Source organism: Coptis chinensis, chromosome 4 (assembly GCF_015680905.1).
Source record: "Coptis chinensis isolate HL-2020 chromosome 4, ASM1568090v1, whole genome shotgun sequence".
NCBI classification, from domain to species: domain Eukaryota; kingdom Viridiplantae; phylum Streptophyta; class Magnoliopsida; order Ranunculales; family Ranunculaceae; genus Coptis; species Coptis chinensis.
Genome location: NC_141459.1, coordinates 2,653,581 through 2,678,759, shown reverse-complemented (window position 1 = coordinate 2,678,759; position 25,179 = coordinate 2,653,581). Strand labels below are relative to the sequence as shown.

The 25,179-nt window shown below is 34.3% G+C and overlaps 2 protein-coding genes and 2 long non-coding RNA genes across 9 annotated transcripts in view; 1 reads left to right on the top strand and 3 right to left on the bottom strand.

Annotated features, from left to right (window-relative positions):
• BGAL16 (beta-galactosidase 16) overlaps nucleotides 1–25,179 on the top strand; it is a 103,935-nt gene that overhangs the window by 30,891 nt on the left and 47,865 nt on the right. The window lies entirely within an intron of this gene.
• LOC147501186 (uncharacterized) lies at nucleotides 3,579–4,620 on the bottom strand. Its single transcript, XR_015219782.1, has 2 exons — nucleotides 3,957–4,620; nucleotides 3,579–3,753 (listed from the first exon to the last, which is right to left on the bottom strand). It is a non-coding gene; the product is annotated as an uncharacterized LOC147501186 (long non-coding RNA).
• On the bottom strand, nucleotides 7,005–9,872 carry LOC147501185 (PR5-like receptor kinase). 2 transcript variants are annotated; one of them, XM_086606212.1, is made up of 7 exons: nucleotides 9,739–9,872; nucleotides 9,351–9,558; nucleotides 9,201–9,271; nucleotides 9,027–9,108; nucleotides 8,759–8,862; nucleotides 8,376–8,531; nucleotides 7,005–8,237 (listed from the first exon to the last, which is right to left on the bottom strand). In XM_086606212.1, exons 2-7 carry the CDS (start codon nucleotides 9,400–9,402, stop codon nucleotides 7,152–7,154), a joined length of 1,551 nt encoding a protein of 516 aa, XP_086462338.1. In that variant the 5' UTR covers nucleotides 9,403–9,558; nucleotides 9,739–9,872; the 3' UTR covers nucleotides 7,005–7,151. The 2 variants fall into 2 exon arrangements, with proteins under 2 accessions (XP_086462338.1, XP_086462339.1); XM_086606213.1 differs by lacking the exon at nucleotides 8,759–8,862.
• LOC147501184 (uncharacterized) lies at nucleotides 14,271–18,129 on the bottom strand. 5 transcript variants are annotated; one of them, XR_015219780.1, is made up of 7 exons: nucleotides 17,768–18,129; nucleotides 16,198–16,735; nucleotides 15,941–16,027; nucleotides 15,710–15,800; nucleotides 15,245–15,389; nucleotides 14,759–15,131; nucleotides 14,271–14,589 (listed from the first exon to the last, which is right to left on the bottom strand). It is a non-coding gene; the product is annotated as an uncharacterized LOC147501184 (long non-coding RNA). The 5 variants fall into 5 exon arrangements; XR_015219778.1 differs by having other exon boundaries at nucleotides 16,847–18,128; XR_015219779.1 differs by having other exon boundaries at nucleotides 16,198–16,285; nucleotides 16,379–18,122.

The window sequence follows — 25,179 nt, the reverse complement described above, 5'->3', positions numbered from 1 at the left end:
GACTTGATGATCAAAGGGGTGGGTACTTTTTAAGAAGAATTATCCTCATCATCCTTGATAAGTGATAAATTACTTCAATGTTATCTTCCACTTCAATAACTTTGACATACAAATGGTTATACCCTCTCCTATCTCTACTTGCATGACCCCACATATAAAACAAATCAAAGATCGTCAAGTCTATCATCCTAATTTGTTTTCATCAAGATCAAAATCTTGTTTTTCCATCATATATGACACCACTAATCTCAAGTATAGGGTTTGGGGACAATCAATTTTACATGTGATCCAAGCAAAATGGTTATACAATTCGACCATATTTGCTACATCACCATCAATCATGTCTCAGATCAATTGTGTTCCCACCCACATACACATTACGCCTAATACCATCCCTAGTTGCTTCTTTCCATTCTCCATTAAAATGCATCTTTAAAACCCTATATCCTCTAACAGACATTTTTCTGAAACGGGAAAAACACAATTACAAATCAAACACAATATTACAAATCAAACATTTTCTGATCATACAATCATCATTACAAAGGAAACATGAATATAAACTTCCAAATGTCACAAAATAAATACCCCAAACTACAAAACAACCCGACGAACATAAATGTGCAATTTTTTTAAAATTTCATATGAAAAAGTGAATAGTGAGAGTGAACTTACCAGTAAAATAAGTGAAGTGAGAACGAAAGAGAAAGACGGAGAAGTGACCACAATCGAACGAGAAGAAGATCAATAGTGTTAGAGAGTGTCAGTGAGAGAGAGAATGATCGGATAAAATTAGGGCACAATTTAGGGGGTTTTACACAAATCGTGTTTATGATTTATGTTTTAATGTGTGGGGACCCAAAATATTCCCGCTATATAATAGGGGTAAAATGGCCAATATGAAAAATATCAACTGACGGTACTCCACAAAACAGACTGAGTGGAGGGCAATCAGTAATGATTCTCAAAATGGGAGTTATCTCAAAAGGGAGTCTACTTGTGGGGGGTTAAATCAAAAAACCTTCTTACTATTACCAAACTTTATTGTAGAAATGAAATGACGTTTTTGAGGGTCTGCTCTATGACTGGATTACCTCTTTGTAGTGGTACTAAACTAGTTATGCTTAATTCGAATTATTTGATGTGCGTTTCTTAATTTGTTATCCTGTTTCAGTTCGAACTATACCGCTTTACGTGATTAAATTGTAACTAGGGTGATTATTATCTCAGTAATTTCTATTATGATGTTAGTTGGTTAGGTTCACTCTTAAATAGAAATGCTAATATGTATTTGGACGTTAAACTCTGTTATTTGGATTATTTGCGCATGATCAGATCAGTGATACTGTAAGCATTTTTTTTGTCTCCCAACAGTCCCAAGGGTTTTGCTGACAATATTGCCTATTAAAAAGGTCTACAAAGACTACAAGTGGGGAAGTGAACATTCCATGTTTTCGCAAGTAATTGCATCAACGACGACATGGACAAAATGTTTGGAATTGCAAAAGATCCAATGGCTACTAGATCACTATATTACTTAAGGTCATATATTTACATATAAATATATAATGCCCTATAAATTTCGCATTACACATAAGTCAAGTACTTAAGCACTTCATTACAACTTTCAGCAACAAAACCAACTCACTCTTTCTCACTTTAACTTCAATCAAGGGCTTAGTTCTACAAATCTGCTGGAAGGTGGAAGGCCCGGTGCCCCGATCCCTAGCCAGAAAATGCTAATCTCATAATTAAACCGTAGTTAGTTTCACATTTTTCATCGACTGCTTTTTTCCTACTATTCATAGGAGATTAGGAGGTGATTGACTGTCCAAGTTGTTTTTTTTTTGTAAAGATCAACTGTCCAAGTTACAATTCACAACTCCTACCTAGTACAACTCCTACTCAAGTCCATTAGTATTTTATATCTATATATCACCTCTCTCTTCATTAAAGCATAGTATATTTTATGTGGACAATCTCTTTTCTAGGTGGTACATTCTAGAGACATAAGTATGCCACGCGGACACTCTTAATTAATCATAATAAATTTTCTAATACAACATAAGCTCTTAATCTTAAGAAGTTTCATAATACAACATAACTCTAATAAGTCAATCAACATCTAACAAGAAAATTTTATATGACTCTAATAAGAAAACATTGCTAAATCAACTCTAAAAAAAGTGAAATGATACTCTGAATCATAGAATTATAATGAAATATATGATCAACCAATATTTATCGAATTTGAAAAACTAATAATTATCAGTCATTGAATTGCTCACAAAAATTTAGAGGATGTGAATTTTAGTTATTAAAACATAGTATATCTTATGTGGACAATCTCTTTTCTAGGTGGCGCATTCTTGAAACATAAGGCCAAATATTTCGATATTAGGCGATATATCGAAACCCCTAAAAAATCGATATATATCGTATATATCGGTGGATATATATCTTTTTGTTAACTGGTCAAAATTTTGTTTTGTATATCGATATATTAGAAAATATCAGAAATATTGCTGATTATATCGGAAATATCATTGATATATTAATTAAAATCGGTCAAAGTTAATAAAGTCAACCTATATCGATATATAAAAAATTTGACATATATATCGGATACAAAATGTGTCAATATATCCATCCGATATCGCAATATATCCATATCGAGTACCTAAAAAACCGAGATATATGGACGATATTTTGGTCCTTGTGTTTAACTATGTTACAAACACTCCATCTCCATGTGTACTGTGTAAATTTTTTTTCTCTCGATTAATAAAATCTTTACTTGTATGCAAATATAACAAAGATTAATTTAAGGTAATTACTAATCACTACACCATTTGGGCCAAACAGGAACGGATTAAAACTGTTAGTCCCGTCTCAATTTTAAGTAAAAAGTCCAACAGTTTTCTTCACAATTTAGAGACGGGGCGTTCCTGTTTGGCCCAAATAGTGTAGTCATTGTAGTGGATGAGAGTGACAATCAAAAACATTTCATGACCCACGCTCATGGAACCAATTTTTCCTCATTTTTATAAAAAACTATTGAAAGTGGTTAGGCATTAGCACACTAAATCTTCCACATGTTTATATTTGGGTACCCTTTATATTTTTTCAGAAGAAAGCAATTATTTTCTGAGAGTGTAGTATCCAAGAAATCTGAAATACCTTAGTGGGAACTAAATGAGAAGATCGAGCGACTAAATTAAACAGAAATGAAACTTGTAATTTTTATTTTTATTTTTGATAAAAACTTGTAATTGCTTTCTTCTGAAAAAATGGACTCTCACACTCTCACCCATTCGGTGAAAAATGGACTCTTTTCAGCATGGACTTTCACCCATTCAGTGCTTTTCGCCAAAAGGCAAAACTTTGTAAAGTGAGAAATGAAAAACAAAAAATGGTTGCTTGCATAAATGATAATGTGTAATGACTATTGCCTGAAGGTTACATACGCAACCCGTCAAATAGAAATTGCCCATTTTTTATCCCTTATTCAGTAGGATCGAGTTTCGCCAAAAATTGTCCTAGAGTCTTTGATTTGAGGATGCATTAAATTGCTCCAATTTGTTTAAGCAAAGTAGAAAGAATGTTATAAATTATGAATGGATAAATCTCTCTTTTGTTACATTCCAATGCGAACACGTTCCGCTGCAAGCCAATACCCTTCTCGGCCAGCTCATGTCCTTTAAACAGTTCCAACTCTGCAAACTGCTTCAGCTTCACCTCAAGTTTCCGCAGCTACATCAACAAACCAAACCTGTAAATCAGTAAATGTACAGCCACCTCCACAAATACGATGAAGAACATCATTAAAGTATGACTTCTAGATTCTGTATCATCAATTCATCACTGACAAGCTGTGAAAATTAAAACTACACCAAAAAAACTATGTAGCAGAAAACGGACATGGGATAACCTCAAGGATGTACAGTTCAAATTACCATCGTTACATTGGCCACAGAAGATCAGCATCCAATGCCCCTGAAACAACGATACAGTTACTCAGTGATAGTTCAGATGCTGCAAGGAACGAATTAACATAGAAGGAAATACTAAAACAGAAAGCTACAGTTCCTTCCTCAGTTCCTCAATAATTTTGATTGAAGAAGGATATAAATATTGTATTGAAATGACTCCATAACCATATAGGTCTTAGGTCTGATCAGTTACACGCAACAATTGCTAATCAAGGGACAGGTGATACTTAATTTCGTAAAACAAGCAGTTCATCCAAACAGTTTTCGCACAATTAACTGTGTTGAGCAGCTGGGCTTAACAATGCAATATAGAACTAATGATTACAAACTCCTCAAGAAGATGATGAATATAGATATCAAAATTAAAAACATCTTGCACTTGCACCACAACCCCTCCTCCAAACCATGGCCCAAAATATCGCCGAGATATCCGATATCTAGCCGATATATCTCGGTAAATTGGTACACCGATATCGATATTTCCGATATATATCCACCGAATATTGAACCCCTTTTTTCCGAGATATATCGGAATTTCCGATATGAAACTTTATATCGCCGATATAATCGATATTTCCGATATAATCGATATATATCGGTTGACTTTTTGACCATTTTTAAATATAAATCTGATATTTCCAATATATTTCCAATATATTTCCGATATTATATGTCTGATATTTCCGATATTTTAAATAGTTTGGACTGGTCACCAAAAAAACCGATATATCCGATATATTAACCGATATCGAAGTTTGTTCTGAAGTTAGAAGGTTTGGAGAATCTTCAGATCTCTCATCGAATTTTCCATGTGCCCCGAGGACTTGTGATAAGCCCTTACTGTTGCCCTTCGAATCAAGAAACAAATTTCTTTGAAGTTGGAAACCTTGTTGTCATACAATACCTTGTTCCGATTCTTCCATAGACTCACTAGACTTGTCAGGGAACATGCCTTCCACATATCTAGAATTAGCAAGCTATAGTGCTTACCCTATTGTTGGATGTCGTTTAGTGATTCCATGCTCTAATTGAGATCAAAGCAATGGCCTGCATACTACCAAACCCTCCTTGCCAGCTCACATTGGAATAGAAGATGATCCAATGTTTCTTCCTGTTTCCTACAAATGCAACATCTCGAGGTCAGCTGGATTTTTCTTTTTTTCAGTTGCTCGTATGTTCTAGTGGCACCATGGGCCAGCTTCCAAGCTATTCCTTTCGTTCTTGGTAGGACATGTGCACCCCATATGAATTTGCACCATACGGGTTTGTGGGCCTTGGTTCTTATATCTTCATGTGCTGCTGAGACAGTGAATTGTCCATTTTTCGTTGATAGCCATATTCTTTCATCCTCTCTGAAGCTGTGTGGTTGTTGAATTTCTGCGGTTTGTTGATAGGGCTTGAGAATGAGGACTTTGAGATAGAGAAACAGCTAATATAGTAGCGGCAAGAAGATTGAGAAACATGAGGAAGTTTGTAGGGCAAATCATTATTGTTTTATTCCGTTCAGTTTCTTGGCACAATCGGTTGAGCTCCTTAAGAGATTGCAGAAAGTTATGAACATTAATGTAATGATAATTGGTTATGAGTTTGTATTTAGGATGATATGATTTATCATTTAGAAAGGACTTGCGGTGGCAACTTGTTGCACACTTATCTTAATTATTTATAAAACTAGTTATCGTTATCAATAAAATTTCCACTTGATTTTTTTTTTAAATGAACTATAAAATTTGAAAGAACCCCAACACAAAAACAAATAAGTCTCATAATAATTTACCAATCAAAGTAATAATCTTTTCTATTGAAATTAAAGTAAAACTTTTAATAAAATTATCCAAGCGTGCATTTAAGATTCCCATTCGTTCAATTTTATAAATGATAATTAAAATCACAATTATGAATATTGTCAACATTTGAAAAGGCACACTGATTATAAGATAAAATTAATCTGATCAAACCTAAAAAAAAAAATTGTAAGTGTGTTTATTCACTTTTCAAGTGGTGCCCATTTGGTTTTGTTTTGGGTGTGGATAGGTATTTGTAAAATAAGTGGTGTCTTTATGACAATCCAAAAAGAGAAATGAGAGTGTTTGCTTTGCACAGAAGAGAGATGGAAGGACTCTTTTCGTTTAACACATGTTAGAGCATCTTTAGGTGAGACAATATCCTAGCATCAAATACCAAATTTTCAATAATTTAGTGTTTTTTCATTTTCAGGAGAGACACATGTTGATGAAAACACAAAAAAAACACGAAAGCAAACACCAAGATTGTTTTGGTGTTGTATCAAATCTCTCTCGTTAAACCGCCCGGTTTTTTTAACACCGCATGGGCTTGGGCTTGGGCTAAAGTGTGGACTTCAGTCACGCGGTTTTGCGAAAACCGCGACGAGAAATTTGAAAAAATAAGAAAGAAAAAAGTTGATGTGCGACACATCGCGCGGTTTCTGGAAAATCTCGTGGGCTTTGGACTTCTGTGGCGCGGTTTTGTGAAAGCTGCATGAGCTATACGGCGCGGTTTATTCAAAACCACATCATTTGATGTCAACTATTTGATATCGCTCCTGAAATGGTTGGTTTTTTTTTGGTTTGGTATTTTGTTTGGTTCAAATATTTAGTGTTTTCTTGGTTTCTCTCCTAAAGATGCTATTAGGTATTAAGGTTTTACTCTTTGCAGTGTCTCTTAGCAAGGAAGTGCACATTTTTGACACGTTCGACCATATACACAATTTTAGTATTTTACCAAAGAAGCCTTTCCTTGGGTAATCAGAATTCCACAAATAAAAACATAGGGCCTTCGGGCTTCGGTTCTTGCTTGACCACTTCCTTCAGTTCCTTGTTTTGTGAAATTCAATACCCGTTTTGTTCTACTGGTTTTCCCTCGAGAACTCGTCAAAAACAGGCCGATAACAGAAGGGCTCCTGCACAGATAAAATATGCAGATAGTTTTACTAAGATGTACGGGTTCTTGCAAATATTTTACTTCAACACTAATTTCTGAAAGCCTGAGAGCAATAGGAACAAAGTTTTATTGTCTGTGATGTGCTCAACGCAAACTAAAATACAGTACAGAGTCCATAGACAAACAGCCTACTTGAGCATCCAACACTACTCTTCACTATAAAAAAATGTCATATAGCTAGGGCTTGTATATTTAAATCTACGTGGAAGAAACAATTGAAGAATCCGGTGATTGGAGAGGTCCACTAATTTCTGTGGAACCACCTCCCAAGCTCCTTGTGCCTGAAGATACAGTATATGGATACAACGGATCAGGAGGTGACTTAAGTTGTATGTTCCCCTTTAGTACTTGCACCACAACGCCCATCGTCGGCCTCTCAGAGGGCCTGTACTGAGTACACCACAAAGCAGTCGTAGATAATATTTTTGCTTTTACTTTATTTTTCTCCTCGATGCCACAATACTCTATAATATCATCAAGTTGTCCATTCTTGAACTTTTCCCAAACATGTCCAGGAAACCATTCTTGGCCATCAAGGTTACTCCCTCTCCGCAGAATTTCAAACAACATCATTCCAAAACTGTATACATCACTTTTGGGAGTTACTGGCATTTGCATCCACATTTCTGGGGCAGCAAATCTACGGGTCCCCCTAAACTCGATCACGGATATATGACTCGAATCCATTTGAGAAATCTTAGACAATCCAAAATCTGCAACCTTAGGAGAAAGTTTTGAGTCAAGGAGCACATTTCCAGGCTTTACGTCATAGTGAACTATTTCATCATCGCAACTCTCATGCAAATAAGAAAGGCCCTTTGCTGTCCCTATGGCAATTTCATACAAATTCTCCCACCGTAAATTAAGGTGATTATCATATAAAACCTTATCCAAAGATCCATTCTCCAAGTACTCGTAGACAAGTGCTTTCATATTGTCCTCAAAGCAGTACCCATAGAGCCTAACTAAGTTGCGATGCAAAGTACTACTCATTGTTCTCATTTCAGCCATGAATGTGAATTCCACGACATTCACCATAGTGTTTTTTAGTTTCTTCACGGCTACTTGCAGACCATTCGGCAATGTACCTTTAAAAACATCACCATATGCACCAGAACCTATTTCATTAGTGAAATTTTCTGTAATGCTTGTAAGCTCCCCACATGAATATCGCTTCATTTTCTTTCTTTCCAGTTCACCCAAGGACATTTCAACTGAACTTGAGCTGCCATTGGTTTTTTTCTCTGAAGATTTCTCCTTGGCCTCATCAGAACCTCTTGAAGCCTGCAAGAAATACGCAACATTGTATAAGTAGAACATTTCATTGCTATCTTTAAATGACATCACCAAACACTGGAATGAAAAGATAAAAGAAAATGAAGGAAAAAAATATCAAACAGTCCATAGGTTCTAAACACTTACTGCAGTATCATCAGAACTATTCATATTCCCATTCTCTGATAACGAAGCCCTTGGTGATGACTTTCCTTCAGAAACCGGTGTGGGAGGTTGATTTGGAGACACATAAACAACATTCAACTTGCAATCCTTAATGAAATTCCTAGACTCCCAGTTGAACTGATCAGAAACCCACTTCCATTAGGTTAGATTCTGATTCTATTATATATATACCAATGAAATCACAATAAGAAATCCAACTCAACCTCCACAATTTACCATAAAGCAACATTGTATAAGGAGAACTGGTAAAAAAAACCACTTCCATTACTTCAAACCCACAACAGCTGAATAAAAGATATACAATATAATCCCTACAGCATGTGAATGTACAAATAAATTATTACCAATTCCTCTGCAGTAGCCCCTGGACTAGCAGTTATACTCTGAAAAAGAAATTTGTCCTTGCATATCATAGCAGGGGGAGCTTCTTTTTGCCCTTGCATTGTAACTAAAACAAATAATAAAACAATAGTAACCAAATAATAATAACTTCAAAATAATAATAATAAATAAAATAATAAAATAAAAAAATAAAAAATAATAATAAAAAAAAAATCCCCATTTGGCACTCAAATAATTACACAAAGAATGAAATCAACTTAAAAAACACACCTCTAACGTCGCAGGTGGATCTAGGCAAAACAATGGCGAAGTTCGGTCTAACACAATACATGGCTGGATTCGTTGTTCTGACCTTAAATTCACCAATTCAATCATTCAATTAACATATATTAATAAAGAAGCTAAAAACTCCAACTCAAAAGGTTTGATCAAAAGAAAACTTACCTTGAAAGCGACATAATTATCGGTCATATTTGACACTTGAAGAGAACATGAAAGTTGCTTCTTCAATTCAACTAGTGAAAAAAAAAATCAAGAAACCAAATAATTAGCATTATTCAAGAACATTTGTTGAAATGAGGAAGAAAAACTTACATGGGAATCTAAGTTCTTGAGGTTCAATGCTTAGAAGTTCTCCTGTACTCATTGTGTTATTATAGGAAAACCGACTTTAGAAATTAGATATTAAAACGTGGAAGAGAAGTTAAGCTGGTTTTCTGGGACTGAAGAGTGATTGTTGGACATAAACAGTGGTTAAACACTGTATAATGCTAGCCCTGAATCAAAACCCTGCATCTGCCCACTGCATAGAAATAGTATTTATCAACTTTGCTCTCAACAGTAACAAATTTCAAAAGATTCAAAACTTTCCAATAATTAAACCACTTAAAACGAATACTGAATTTAATTGCAAGAAATATATATTAAAGATGGGATCCCAATAAAGATTCTCAAAAAAACAAGAAAGTGGAATAGAACTCACGGTAAAATGCCTCCTGATCTTCTCCTTAGTGAAGACGACTGAAGAGAGAGAGATAGGGAAGACTTTTTGTTTTTAAATACCACGCCGTAAATAACAATAAGTTTGTACACATTCAGGTGTTGACTAGAAATTTCTTCGGTTTTATTGTCTGTAATTGGCCCAAAATATCGCCGAGATATCCGATATCTCGCCGATATATCTCGGTAAATTGGTACACCGATATTGATATTTTCGATATATATCCACCGAATATTGAACCCCTTTTTTTCCGAGATATATCGGAATTTCCGATATGAAACTTTATATCGCCGATATAATCGATATATATCGGTTGACTTTTTGACCATTTTTAAATATAAATCCGATATTTCCGATATTATATGTCCGATATTTCCGATATTTTAAATAGTTTGGACTGGTCACCAAAAAAACCGATATATCTCGATTTTTCGATACACCGATATATTAACCGATATCGAAATTTTGGGCCTTGCTCCAAACCACTAGCATTAGAACAACACCACCTGCCCCAACAATGATCACCATGCACTCCTAAAAAAGTGAATATGTTTCCAAAAGTACAAACTTTTTATATAACACTCCCAGAAAATAAATCACTTGGGATCATGGCTAATCTTAGGCCCTTTTTTATATGGCCCAAAAATATTCGTAGATATTCGATATATCTTGCGATATATCTCGGTAAATTGGTACACCGATATTGATATTTTCGATATATATCCACCGAATATTGAACCCCTTTTTTTTTCCGAGATATATCGGAATTTCCGATATAAAAGTTTATATCGTCGATATAATCGATATTTCCGAGATAATCGATATATATCATTTGACTTTTTGACCAATTGTTAATAACTTAATATTGAAATTTCTGAAATATCTGAAATATCCAAGATATATCGGTGAGATATCCGATATTTTAGAAACTTTGGACTGGTCACCAAAAAAACCGAGATATCCGATATATCCGATATATCTCGGTTTTTGGGTACACCGATATATTAACCGATATCGAAATTTTGGGCCTTGGGCCCAGCATGACTCATCCATCCCGATTAACATTAGCAACAAACAAATTCAAAAATTCTGAATGATGTTTGAAAACAAAAACTTTCCATAATCCCCATAACCATAAGACATTCAAGCATTTGAAATAAATACTTGAAACATGGAAAGGAGCTCTAACCATAGAGAGATTTTAAAAATTAATCTTTGGTGGATCAACCAAAATTCAAGAAAACAAAAAAATTACCATTATAATTTAGGGTGATCTTGGACACACCCATAAAAATATTCCCGTACCCCATGACTAACTAAGTTTTTGCCATACCCCAATAACCACTTCAATCCATTTAATATCTCCCAAATTAATTTGGCGTATTTCCAATAGGGATAAAGAAAGAGAAAAAACAAAAACACTTATTCTAAAACGAAACAACAAATAAAAAAATGTGAAAGTAATACTCTACAAGGGCGACCTTGAAGAGTCTTTGCACTAGAACTTCTAATAGAGGTAAAAGAATGCCCAAAAAACAAATTGTTTTTTTCCTTTTCTAGAAATTGCTTCAATTTCGATTTTTTTTTATTGCAATTACTTATTCTTTATAATTGTAGAAGGGTTAAAAGAGTTTAGTAGAAATATATCCAATTGGAAATTTCTCAAGCGAAAAATGAGAAAGGAAAAAAATGTATTAATGGCTGATAAGTGAAGGAGGAGGAAGACTTCTTTGTTTTCTCAAATTCTACAATTTTACCATTTCTAATTCCTTTTTAAGTAAGGGGAAAAAAAAAGTTACAAAAAAAAATACAACTAAGTCTTGAAGGGTTTGTGTTTGCTGGAAAGATAAACACTTGCTTGGATATACTTAATAAAAAAAAAGATAATTTAGGAACCTAAATGTGTTTTAAATAATTTTATTTATTTATTTCAAAGTTGGGGTACGGGAGTGTTTTTATGGGTGTGTCCAAGATCACCCATAATTTATAGGATTAATTTATAATCTTGGAAAGTCAACCTTTTCATTATCGTGTAAATTGACCCACAAAAAATGAAAACAAAAACATAAACACACTCGCACACAACGATGCAATACATTTTTTTTTAAAAAAAAGGTCTTTTGATTAAATTTAAAATCATAGCCTACAACAAACAAAAAAAAAGAAACAACTTCTACAGATCCAATTCATCTGAACCTCATCTAAACCTACAACAAACAAACAAAAAAAAAACTTCTATAGACCCAATTCATCTAAACTGGATAAGTCACACGCACAGTAGGAATATCAACAACAACGAAAGCACCACCAGACTCGTCGAGTCGAGATCCTGAAGAAGTACCAGGAGGATGAGGCGGTGGCCCATGACGAGGTGGTGGCCTATTAGCGACTAGAACAAGGCTTTCACCATTCTTACGGACGAAAACGGAAGATCCATCCTCAAATTCGACTTGAACGGATTTGGGGCCAGCCATAATGATAATGTGTTTGTTGTAGAGGTAGAGGTAGAGGCGGAGGGGCTGGATACAATGCAATACATGGTACCCTATTTCGCATTAAAATTTATATTGGCACCCAAAACAATAATTACTTCAATCTTCTTTCATTGTGGGAATGCACATTCATGCACCGCACTAGTCGTAACATAACTTTGTATGTTATATGTTTTTTAATCTAAATGGTAACAATAATTTGGCGGCAAGCTAAACTTTGTTGCGTGTATTTTAACGTGCTTTCACTAAAAACAACCCATGACTTCGTCACAATACCCTTTACACGTTAGAAACAACCCATGACTTCGTCACGATGCCCTTTATACGTTTAATTGCATTGCAAGTTATATTAAATGGTTAACAAATTATACATTGCAAGTGCATTAGTTGTCAATATGTATATTCCAACATTTAACTCAAAACAATACAACTAATGCTCTAATAACAAAATCAAATTTCAATCGAAAGATATAATAACATTTGAAAGTCTAAACTTCAACTAACTAATAGATGTCTTGATTTAAAGTTGATGTCTATAACAATAAAAATATATATATATATATATATATATATATATATATATATATATATATATATATAGTGTTGTTGAGGTGGGCAAAGTGCTTATAGGGCCAAAAAAAAAAAAAAAAAAAAAAAATACAGCACACTCCCACCAACATAACAACTATAATAGTACACTAACTTTAAAATGCTAAAAACAAAAAAAATTACTTTGTTATAAATGAACACATTTGAAACTAATAACGCAATTGGTAAAAGATTTGATATCTGAAAAGTTGACAACACAAACAATTAACATAACTTATTATAGAAAAATAAATAAATAATAATAAAAACCCACAAACCTTCTTATCGGAACAATACAATAGTACTACTCGGATAGTCTCTCCATGCCTATCAACTGCTAGAAGTGGAGGACCCCAGAGCCAAATCCCCTTGGAGCAACAAAGAGAGCAGGATGCCCTATCCCCACCAAAAGCAAGCGTTAACTACAATTCAAAAAGATAACACATCATTTCACCAACTTCAAGTTATCAATGTTCAACAAATCAATTAATATTATTAAGAGCAACTTGTATGGTCATGCAAGCCTATCACCATAGATTCAACAAATACACCATATGAGTGGCTTGATTTCAAACGCACCATACTTCCTTTAAGATTTAGCCTATTATTAATACTCAGTGATCATAAAATACAGTATATGACGATTTTGTTTACAAGGTATGATGGAATGTATTTCATTTATAGGAAATTGTAGATAAGACTTATTCATATATACAAAATAATGGAGAAGATGTGAAGAAGATAAAGGATTATAATATACATGATACCTTGTCCATTAGCCCCCTCGCATGGAAGCTTCCAATGACACAAATAACACTAATTTGCTCCACAAATTCTTGGACAATAGAACAGTTCTCGTCATTTATACTCAAAACACCACCACTTTCTCTTACAAGGCAAGCTGGATGGAAATGTAGCATGCATTCCATAATTAAGAAAGTAATTGATTTTGAAAATGTGACAATAACAATAACTTAAATTACTTCATAAAACAACAAAGAACTTTTACAAAATTACCAATTGCAAAGTTACTAGAGTCATAGGGGTAAGAGACCTCTCAAAAACCCTACTTGCCTTTTAAAAAAAACAACAACAACAACAACAACAACAAAAAAAAAGTTACAAGAATGTTGGACACATAGCACAGATACCCTACGATGCAATACATGGTACCCTATTTCGCATTAAAATTTATATTGGCACCCAAAACAATAAAAGTTTGTTTTATTGTTTTATTGATTAAAATTTATATTGTATATGAAACAAAACTTTGATACATTCAAGTGGTACCTGTATGGCTATAATGCTATATGTATGTTTTTGTCAGGGATAAGATTTCATACTATGAATCAGCAGCATTGGATTATGCTGAAATAGAAAATAGTTTTCGCGGACAAGAAATATAAAAAACATGGAGCTATAGTCGCATTAGGATGTCAAAGGCTAAAGATTGGAATGAAGTTCAATTATAATTTTGAATTGTTGTGTTACAAGTTACAACTTACAACATTATACCTTTTCAAATTATGTACATATCCTTATTTTGATGAATCAAAAAAATAAATCTATACTGAACACTATATGCTATACAGAATGAATGAAATTAGTCTTCTTCAACGGACACTGCAACAACACCCGTAGCTCATCCACATTGTGCATCAACTAATAGAGATTTTGAAATTCCTGGACATGGATCTTGACCGAAGTTGTTTCCTGAATGGATGATGGAGCAACGCATCTGCCCTAGACAAGCCTGAGATTATTGCAAGAAAATTTAAGTGATTGTAGGCAAATAGCAGACAGAACTGAGGTACATTGAAAATTAATCAAAGTTCAGTATATGTAATTCACTTCACGGAGAAGTGGAGAACTAAAATGACAAAAGTAAAAGGAAGATGAAAAGAGGAAGAAAGGTGGCTCACCGCTTCCACAACTCTTCTGGTATTAGACGAGTAACAGCTTCCAGTAGCATAATGTGTACAATCGCCGAGTGGGTTTCCATAGCTTGCATATACTATCTTCGAAATGGTCTTTCCTGAAGGGCATTCAAGTTGAACACTTGGTCTCCAAGCAGGTGGACTTTGGCGTCTTCTACCACTTCTCGCAATTAGTCCCCATGTACTAAGCAATTAGTCCCCATGTACTAAGCTGGGGAGGATGGGAGCTAGAAACCCGTCCACATACTTCATTGTTTGAAATGGTATCTACTGATATCTGTAGAGGTTCCCACTGATTTCCTCAACGAGAACTAAGAGGTTTCCTGTAGGTTTGAGGAAGGATCGAGGTACGTGGTACCTAAGGCAAGATATGACGTAATAAGTAACACAGTCATAGTTCATGTGCGTTTATCGAGTTGTATGCGAGGCACATATCTATAATAAATATCAAGGTAGAAAGAAGAATCGTACGGTGTTGTGATGGAACGCCTTTTGGACTGTAAAATGAGGACCAGTAACGACCAATGCTCTGCTCGTTGATCCACGCTTCACCTCTCTCCATTGAAGCAAGGTTTAAAACGACAGGATCATCTCCTTGAGGTGCATCAAATGTCGTCTGCACATAAATGACAAATAAAATTCTCATTTCAAAACGTAAATGGATGAACAATAAAATCTACACAATATCCGTTTCCTACAAACTTGTCCTGTTTTGACTATATAAAAGGTAGAGCTTTTCGCGTTAATCTTTTGAGTGCAACAGTAAACGTGCTACGTAAATGACTGAAGCTCCTTTCCAAGCTGAGTCTTGTTACAATTTTGCGCGCCATGAGTTAAACTGGGTGGTTATATTGACAAAATGAAATTTTTACCACTTCATTCATATGTTATTCTGAACCCTATTCTGAATTGTGATATTTCAAACTTTCAGATTACCTTATACCATGTGAGGGGGAAGAGCTCACAATGCTGCTCTATTGAACTTTACTCGATCCTTGATCAATAGCTCCTCCCCTAGTAGTCCAACCTAATAGCAATAGACAAATAATGAATGATTAATTGGTACAAATAATGATCAAGCTTGTAATTTCAGAATAGCTAGGGGATCATAATTTCTTCAAAAGTACAGATCCTACTAGAAAGCTCTTCTTAGCTAAAATTACACACCTGATATCCCCATACACTATTGCTTAAATCCTGAGGCGGCCCTTATTCAAGTGCCTTTAATCGTCTCTCAAGGTATGCTCCAGAGTCCTTCACATTGTAATCATTGTTAGTTTATTCGGCTGATACATTATAGTATACGAACTGGAAAAGAAAAAGTAATGAAGTTGAAATATGATGAGAAGATAGAGTTTGATATCAAGAAGCAAAAAAAATTAACTGTGAAAAAGGAACTAAAATAGATGGAATGGAATCAGTACCAGTAATCCAACCATCACACCTAGCAAGGTAATATTGTTTGTCCCATTACTTAGTGGGAACTGGGACCAGGATTTCCATGAGCATTTCCTGTAGGACAAAAAACAACAAATGTCGAATGTAAGAATGTGAAATGCCTAATCCTTAATTATGCTAGCTTGAGTTAGCAGCTGGATCACTTGCCTAAAAGAAACTTAATGTCTGAGGAGCTTCTTTTATTTCAAGCGTTTAATCTTATAATGAAAAATGAGTGTTTGAAGACCTGCCTATATATAAGTTGTTGATGAAAGTATGCACCACATGTCCAAGAGAGAATATGTTAATAGCAGACTGCGCATCTGTAGAATTATGCTCAAAGCTGTAGGTATACCAAAGATAATCAGATGCATCTTTAGTCGTACCCATCTGCTCTGGTAAAGAACTTGCTCTTGATGGTGTATCTGCAAAGTTAGGAACAATTTCCTTGTATATTTGCCATTTTTCAGCAGCATCTAACTTTTGGCTTGATACAACAGACCTTGTACCGTATTGTGCGCTTACCTATTGTTGAAAAATTGAAAATGAAATAGTTTGGAAGTTTTACACCTTGGTGAAATGCTCAATTGATTCTCCATATGAACAACAGTTAAGAGTATGTTCAAACTAACTCACCTTTGCAGTGTTAAATATTACTGTTTTGCAGTCCAGTGAAATACTAATTGACAGGGGAGGCAATACATATGATACACCTTGAAAATTCACAGTAGCACTCTGCTTTCTATCACTATTTACAAGAAAGGCAGCGCAGTCTCCTGCATTTCCTTTGAAAACAAATGCCTTAACCAGAGAAAACAAAGAGATGTGAACATTCAATTGCTCTATTTTGATCAAATTATAGTATGGAGCAAACCGAGGTTATGGAACCTTTCTATATTCTTACTTGTCGGTGTTGACCTAATGAGACATTAGAAAGTGTTCCCTGAAGTAAAGTTTCAGATACTAGTTTTACCGCATTATGCAAATCCTTCATGAAGGGAGGAATTCCATTTTCAATAAGGGAAGCCCGTTTGTTTTAATTAGAAGTGTTAGAATTACTTTTTCTAATAGAGAAGGAATTCCCGTTTTAATAGAAGATGATGATGTGGAATTTTAATAGAACTCGAAAAATACCCTTTGTGGGAGCTTTAATATTAAGACTAGAAAGTAGACCCATGCACTAGACACACACACAGAAGAGAAAGCTCTCCTCTCCTTTGTTTCATTCTGATTACCGTATTAGTAGCGTATTGAACGCCTTATAGTATAGTTACTATAGTAGAAGATGCTGGCCACCATAATCAGTTAAACTTGCTAACACACACGGGGTTACAGGATTGAGGCATGGTTAGTCCTAGCGTCATGATGCAATCCCAATTAAAGTTACACAACCTCATTACCTCAATACTAGGAATCAAAATTTTAACAGTTTGTACAAATACACTTCGCAACCAAACTTGCTATGGGTCTATTATTATGTGATATTCTATTGTCGAAAACATACACACTAATCATCTTATATCATTTGGTGAAAAAAGAGGATTAATGAATGCTTACAGACAACATACAACCGAACAGGCCGGAACAATAACATCAGTTGCTATGAGGTTGTATCGTTGGGTAGCAGGAGTAGATGTCCTCTTTTAGCTTGGTCACATCCAACAAAGCAACCGCTATGACAACTCATTAATGTTGAACCGGTTACAGTAAGACATTGAGGCATGCAGATTTCTTTGATACATTGATCATACGTTGGTTTAGTCTCCTCACGATCACCCAATGTTGATTCCATGAACATAAATATTAGCAGTAGCATCAGAATCACAGCCATTTTCTTCAAACTCATTTTTATTCAAGTATCTCACCAAAATAAGTGATTGAGATAGAAAGGTGAATTTTGGATGACTTCAGGTGATACAATTTTAAGTGGCAGTCCTTGAAGGTAGGCAAACTCATGGTGTTCATTTTTATGTTTTATTTTTTAATTTTTGCATTTCTATTTTTAGGATACAAAAATATGTTTACGTGTGAAATATTATTTTGGAGGATCAAGTAATGGCTTTTTTACGTTAGTTTCATTCAATATTATATATTTTTTAAAATATTTGTCATTGTTGCTTTGTCGTTATTTTTTTTTTTTCATTTTCTATTATATTTTTTGTGATGTTATTTTTTTATATAATAATTGTTTTTAACTATGTTTTGAGGCCGTGTTAAGGATATATTTGAAATAAGTCGGTGCTTTATCATAGACACTAAAATTGTATGATTTGTAATAGGGAATTAGTTTCTACAAATCACCTGTTTTTTAGCAATTTTTTTTTATTTGATCAAATATATAATAATTTGAACACTAAAAGTGTTTGATTCGTAATAGGAAATTACTTTTTACAAATCACCTATTTTTTAGCAATTTTTTTTTATTTGATCAAATATATAAGAATTGGAAATATACTCAAACTCTCCAAATATAAAAATTAGAAATACACTCAAACTCTCCAAAGAGATTCCATGTACGTGGGATTGTAGGCTATTAGAAAAAACTGTCTTTCATATTAGAGTGCCACATAGGAGAGAGAAAAAACTAACTCTCATATTAGAATGCCACATATGAAAGAGAAAATCCTCCATTAGAGGTCTCTGCTTTAGTATATAGAAGGTATTATACCCGGGCATATGCCCGGGTTCTTTTATGAAATTTTCATTTCCAGCATTGTGTAATAGGAGTAAGGGAATTATCATGTAATTTAACTAATTGAGAAATTTCATTTCCAACATTGTGTAATAGGAGTAAGGGTATTATCATGTAATTTAACTAATTGAGAAATTATTGCGTAATAAATCACAAACATGTAATAAATTTAAACATATATTTGCGTGCTTGATAAGTTTAAAACTTGGCCCAATCTATAACCTAAGTATTGCTCCTAAAATAAGTAATAGTTCCATTAAAATTTATTCTACTGATCATCATCATCACTAATGTTGATTATCTTAACAACTTCATCACTCGTCATGTCAACATTAGCAAATGATGTTTGTAATTCTCTATTTTCTTGTCCAACGTGCATGATATCGACATGCAGTTCTTGATTTATTTCATGAAAATAATGTTCATTGGCTTCTTGAAGTTGTATGATTTCATTTGTAGCTTCTTCATGAATCTGACACAGAGGATTGATTTCGCTCCTTGCTTCTTTAAGTTGTTGTCGTATATGGCTAAGTTCTTTGAAGTTGAAATCTCTGACATCGAATTGGTACAATTCACGAAGTGATGTGAGAGCAGCCTATGCAGTTTGATTTTCAGCTATATTTTGTGTTTCTTCTAGAGTTCCATAGCATGTTTGCAATGTTGACAAATTATCATAATCGTCACAATATTCTTTAAATATTCCTTGTAGAATAGGAACGTCTATAGTCACATTAGATCCAAATCTATCGCCTATAATTTCCGTTTTGTAAACTGGGTGTGTATAAATTTCGTTATGTAACAGTATCTGATTCAATATTGCTTTCCTTGAAATAGGAAATATTTTATCATCATCCATTTTGCTGCACAAAAAATTAAACATAATTAGTACGTTAAATTGTGAATAAGTTTATATACATGTTGGCATAATATCTACCATCATGCCGATACAATATTCCGGATATGGCATTTACCGATACATTTGTTAATTATATTTGCTAAAGTAATATGCCAAGAAATATCGTGAGTTCCACATAGCGATATTTCTTTAATATTCAACAATGATAATAATTAGTATGCGAATTCCATGTACGTGTAATCCAAATTCCAACTAATTAGAAACACGCATTACCGCGATATTAAATAAATATCGTGAGTTCCACATAGCGATATTTATTTACTATTCAACAATTTAAAAACACTCGCCATTGGCACTCTGGCAGTACTGCTATTTCTGGTTTGGTTGATCATTACTGATAATTTCATCAAGCAATGCTACGACTTTGAGTATGATAAATATACTCAAAATTTGGAAATGAAGCATTGAAGAATTGTAAATTCAAGGTAATTTTTTCTAGTTATCCACGTTTATTTTATTTTATTTTATTTGTTTTATCTTACAGTCTACTCTAGAATGTAGAACTAATCTTTTTCCAACTAAAGCTAGTGTTGTGTCTCCGACAACAACTGCATCTTGGAGACCTTGGTACAATTTTGATATGATCTTTTTCTGGTTATCACGTATCCAACGTAGGCGGAGTTCCACCACGCTTGTTTCTGCATCAACAACTAACTGGCTCAAAAGACATCCACCTCTCATCGATTAATGCGTCCTTCATTTTTCTATGTTGAAGCCTCGTAAGCATAGAATTCTCTAATGCTTACTGTATTGCGTTTTGTCAGCTTACCTCCACGTACATTATTTTTTAAAATCTACAAATGGAAACCCTCTTCTCCAAATGGAAAAAGAATAGGATACTGCATAGCCATAAAGCTTGGTTTGTAACTCATTCATCCTTTTTAAGCCTTATGATCTTTTCTCGACAATTACGTCTCTACCGTTATTATTTTCATGTCCGTATCCAACAATTAATCTAGCAACTTTTGCTGCCTCTGGTATGTTGTACTGCCTTGCATCCTTGTTTCATGTTCCGATGATTCTCAAGCACACGTGGATCAAATCAGACTCTCAGAATCTTTCTCTTGTTGTTCTGAAAGATTTTATCAGATTATTCTCAACATTGAACATTTTTATCAATCCGTCAACAATTTCTTTATCTATGTTTTTCGGATCTTCTTTTTCTTTTCTTTTCAAAAAATCCACTCGATTTTGAACTTCGTTTTTGTGTCGTGTATATATAACTGAGCAAATCTTGGAATCTGGCCTGGCATTGGCAGTAAAGAACCTATCTTATGATGCTTTTGTCCAGTCAATTTGAAAACATAGGGTCCACGACCTTGTTTGTTTATATCTTTGTCTATTTTTCCACCCATAGACGTTATAGCAAACATCGTATTGTATGACCGTATGCTTTTTCTGAATTTTCTTGATCTAGGTCCCCCATTGTAGTCCATGAGTTGTTTTAGAAAACTCAGAGGTTCTTTTAGTAATGGCAATTTTACCTTCCCTTGTTGGCAACAGATGGTGAACTTTGGACTCTTGGGTCTCTTATATTTTGTGTTCCTCTCCTCATACCAAAGTATAGCACCACAGTGAGAGCAGACACTTGAAGGTCCTCCGAAATTCCACCAGCGTAGAATTTTCCTGAAAATGAAAATGCACACATGTTAATAATATAAATTAATTTAGCAAAACAATAATACAATTAGAACTTACTATTGGTGACAACTTTGTCTTGATTGTTCTGTTGATCTGTAAACATCTCGTTTGCTAAATTGTCATCGTCTGTAGCATTAATAAGGTGTTAACAAATGATTTTGTGATATACACTAAGAAATGCATTAATAAGGTATTACCAATTGTATCATAATCAATTTCCATATGATCATCGCTTGCCAAGGTTGTGGCATTTGTGTATACAGTCGAAACCTCTTGTGACCTTTGTGTATTGCAAGAGCCAATATCTAGACGTATATATGAGAAAAGTAAGAATCCTAAAAGTTTTATTTCATAAATATATTATCATATTTCCAATATTGTACCTGATTGATATTGAGGAAGATTTGCATATTGAGTCTGTTAGAATAATGATTGTGAGATTGGATGTGATGGTTGCACATTGTTATATCCAATTGCTGCACACATAATGATGTAATTAACTTCTCATAAACGTATATAAATATAATATAAATATGAATTTTTTTTACCTGGTGCATGTTGAACATAAGGAAAGTACTGGTATTGTGAATGTGAAATCATAGGTGATGATTGCACGTTCCTATTGTACTGAAAAGATAATGGATACGAAGGAAAGAATCCATGTGCTTGTGCTGTTGAATGTTGAACATAAAGAAAGTATTGGTATTGTGAATGTGAAATCACGGGGGATGATTGCACGTTGCTATTGTATGGAAAAAATAATGGATATGAAGAAAAATATCCATGTGTTTGTGCTGTTGAGATAAAGATATGTTAGTTCATGTGCTTGTACGTGCTTGTGTTGTTGAGATAAATGAATGTGATAAGAATTACCAAATGCTTGACCGGTGGGTGAGTTTTGTCTTGGTGTGTTATGCATTCTTCTTCTGTGTGTATGGTTTCCCTTTGCTCTAAACTTAAACATTCTTTCGATGCGTGCTTGTTTTGCCTTCAGTTTTTTGGAGATATCCATTTAGTTCTGCATTGTAAAATAAATTAGTCAATAAAATAAATATATACAAACTAGTATGGCATGCTCTCTGTAGGATGGCTGACTCCTCGTGATACTATGAATGTTATTGTGCTATGAATAATGGATATCAGCTTATGAAGGTCTCACAATCTAATATATAAGGAATAAGCAACGAAAACTCATCAGATGAACCATTCAAGAGATGGAGGAAGCTTTGTGGATTTGTTATGAATCGTAAGCGTAGGTTTCACTGCCAATCTTTCCAAACGTTATGAAGCTCAGGCTATGTGTCAAACCAATCAGGTTGTTACATTTCCTATCCTGTCTCGTTTGTAAAATTTGTGCATGTTGATTTTTTCTTCTCCGGAACTTTCTCTACATAAGTTACTTTAATTTTTTCTTATGACGTGACAATCAAATTTGGATTCTCTAATTTTTTGAACAAAAAATCAATGTGAGTTGGGGTTCGGAATGGAATTTTTATTCAATTGTAATTGAGGATATAGGTCTATCTATTTATTTCTAGTTTGAGAACTCGTAGTTCTAGGAGTTAACTCAGTTCTAGGACTATTATTTCCATTAATAAGGGTATGGTAATTGGTCATACTACAATAAAGACACTTATTAGCTTCCTTGATCTAATCCATGATGTCTATTATACAGGATGGACGTAGAAGAACCGGAAATAAACGGTTAAAGTTCAATAAGATAGAAATGAAATTGAGATTAATATTGTTCCATTTTTTGTTTTTTCACAGGTAAGTCAGTTCCATTCTTTATTTTCAGGCTCAAAGTAAGAATTGAGATGAAAGAGGAGAAAGAGTAAACCCCCCCCTTTCAGGGCTTGGTATCAACTATGTCATAAGGTCATCGAGCCTCCACTGACTTCGAAGCCTACCTCAGTGAGGCAACCTTGAAAGAAGGCTAGAAGAGCCCAAGAATTTCAAAGTGGAATACCCGTAGTGCACTAATATGACCGCAATAATGTGCCGGTTGGAGCAAGATGTTCATCTGCATATGTAAGGGCCTACATGGGTATTCAAAGTGGAATCTGAGGGGCAATGGATGGTGCCAAGGGAATGATAAGAGAAACGATTGGAGAGAAGCTTGGGTTTCTTCTTCCTCTCCATCGATTACAATTATTTATATTGCAAACTTGGGATGTTCAAGAGGATGTAATACATTCCTTGCAATACAGACCATAGTAGAAGTCATATAATGCATATTTCAATCGCAAGGCCTTGGCCCTCAAACCCCTGAGTTTCAAGTATTCTTTAGTGATCAAGTCTCAGATGACTTCAACAAACTCTTCACTTCCCTTTCTCCCAAAATACAATATTTTGCAGCAGTAGTACCAGGTTATTTTTACTCTTGCCTTTTTCCCGAGTCTCTCCATTTTATTTACTTTTCATATTCACTTCAATGGCTCTCGAAAGTACCAAAAGAAATCTAATGAAACAAATCAAAGACGCTATGATTAGTGCTACTAGATTCTTACAATGTTGAATGTGCCCAATCTAATTACATATGTTGACGCATTGCGAGGTATGGTTTCAGACTAAAGTTTTCTGAACTAAAGTTTTCTTTTGAAGTTGGTGGTGAGGTTTTGTTGGGGATTTTTCTGGTCAGCTTATGTGTGTTTCTTGTTGTTTGGTTTGCTAGTATTGGGATTCATTATAGGTGGTGTTACAATGTACTACCTTGATGAAGAACAGATTCACATATAAGAGAACCTTAACTTCGATTATACCAAGAGTATTATTTCCATCATCATGTCTTGCCCAAGCGTGTCATGTGGCTTGAATTGTAAAGAGAATATTGAACTTGAAAAATATGTAGGATCGCGTGTTATTGCTCCTAATCAGAATTTGAATCTTGCTATTTCATTGAAGTTGCGGAGTCGATTACAATCGAAAAGTTTTATGTGCTTGGAGATTCCGGTATATACATTTGAATCATTTTAAAAAAATGTTAGATGTTTTACGCTTCTATGTGTAGTGATTTTGTTGGCTGCCTTGTGAGATCTAAGTTTTATGTGCTTTTAGTTGCTTATGCTAGTTTTAGTTGTCTTCTTTGCATTCCATCATGTTGGGAACAACTTTCCTTGGAAAGACTGCAAAGGACCTTTCTCAAAACTTTGGTTCTTTGATTCTTAATTGTACACCATGGTTGTTCATTATATATGTGTGTCTGACTTAATGACTTATCGACCAATATTGTGTGTATAGGTTAAGGTGAACCTCTTATCGACTGATGGTGAAGTTACTGCCAGTCCAAGCTATCTATGTTGATCTACACTGTGGGTGTTAGCAACTATTTTTATCTATTAAACACGGTGGCATATATTAAACACGGTGGGTGTTCCATTATTTATTTTCAAGTTTAACAAAAGAATTGAGATTAAGGCAAATACTTTGCCAGGACTCTTTATTATATAGAATGTAGATTCGGGGGACTCGAAGTTGCGGATAGATCAGCAGATAACTTGTGCAGATGAACAAAGTTGTGCACAAGCAATATATTCAAGGGAACTCGATGGGAATTCACTATGAATCCAAGACCATTCAATGTCAAAGAGCATGTTATTGTATAGAATAAATAGATAATGAGGAAAAGAGAAAAAGAGAAAAAGAAGTGAACCTTTCAATGAATCAACAGGAAGAATGTAGAAGATGAGCAGGAAAAATTATTGTTAATATATAGAAGAT